The sequence below is a fragment of the Penaeus monodon genome, chromosome 33 (assembly GCF_015228065.2).
Source record: "Penaeus monodon isolate SGIC_2016 chromosome 33, NSTDA_Pmon_1, whole genome shotgun sequence".
NCBI classification, from domain to species: Eukaryota; Metazoa; Arthropoda; class Malacostraca; order Decapoda; family Penaeidae; genus Penaeus; species Penaeus monodon.
In genome coordinates this window covers 17,999,798-18,000,532 of record NC_051418.1, presented here as the reverse complement: position 1 = coordinate 18,000,532, position 735 = coordinate 17,999,798, and the positions used below count along the sequence as shown (strand labels likewise).

At 34.8% G+C, this 735-nt stretch overlaps 1 protein-coding gene across 1 annotated transcript in view; it reads right to left on the bottom strand.

Annotated features, from left to right (window-relative positions):
- Positions 1-735, bottom strand: part of LOC119594117 (cytosolic endo-beta-N-acetylglucosaminidase-like) — a gene marked incomplete at its 5' end in the record, with an annotated part of 64,556 nt that overhangs the window by 1,439 nt on the left and 62,382 nt on the right. The window contains 2 exon segments of the mRNA XM_037943177.1: positions 45-287; positions 412-506. Coding sequence (XP_037799105.1) covers positions 45-287; positions 412-506 — 338 coding nt within the window.

Genomic DNA, 735 nt, shown 5'->3' with positions numbered 1-735 from the left:
AAATCACCTACATCATATTATTCAAATGACCAAAATTTACTCACTTTTGTCTCCATCCATTAACACCAGTGTCAACCACAAGGCTCGGACAGTTTTCACTTGTTGCTGTCCTTGTGTCCTCCTCGCATGGCAAGATGATGTCTTCTTCCAGTGGTTGGTCAGTGGAGTTTCCTGCTATCTGTTTGTGCCGAAGAATCAGGCTAAAAGGGATTGTAGATTTGCTCTGCCATTTGTATGTTAGGGATATTACCAGAGCAATCTTCCAGCTTATCTTGCAAGTCAACAACCTTGAGGAACATAGATTAACTTTACTTTATCTTAGTAAATTATTATTAATTAAAGCTATCAGTTACATTATTTCAGTATTATATTTACCAATACTATCATCATTGTCACAACAGCTTCACGAACCTGATCTTAGTTGGCTTTGAAGTTGTTAATCTTAAACAGCCTCCACCAGAAAAAGCATCACTGGTCACCAAAGACAAGTTCCCACCATCAATTTCCTAGAGATAAACACATCATTCAATAACTAGAACCTTTTAAATGTAGCATATTTGAACATGACATCTTTAACATGACTATGTCAGAACAAAACACAATTTAAAAATATCTTTATCTTCTGGCTAACCTCTTCTGTAAATGGCAACCTGTCAAGAATCATATATTTTAATACAAAAGCTGACTAATAACATATGATCATAACTCTTAAGTTGATATAAACATAATTCAGCT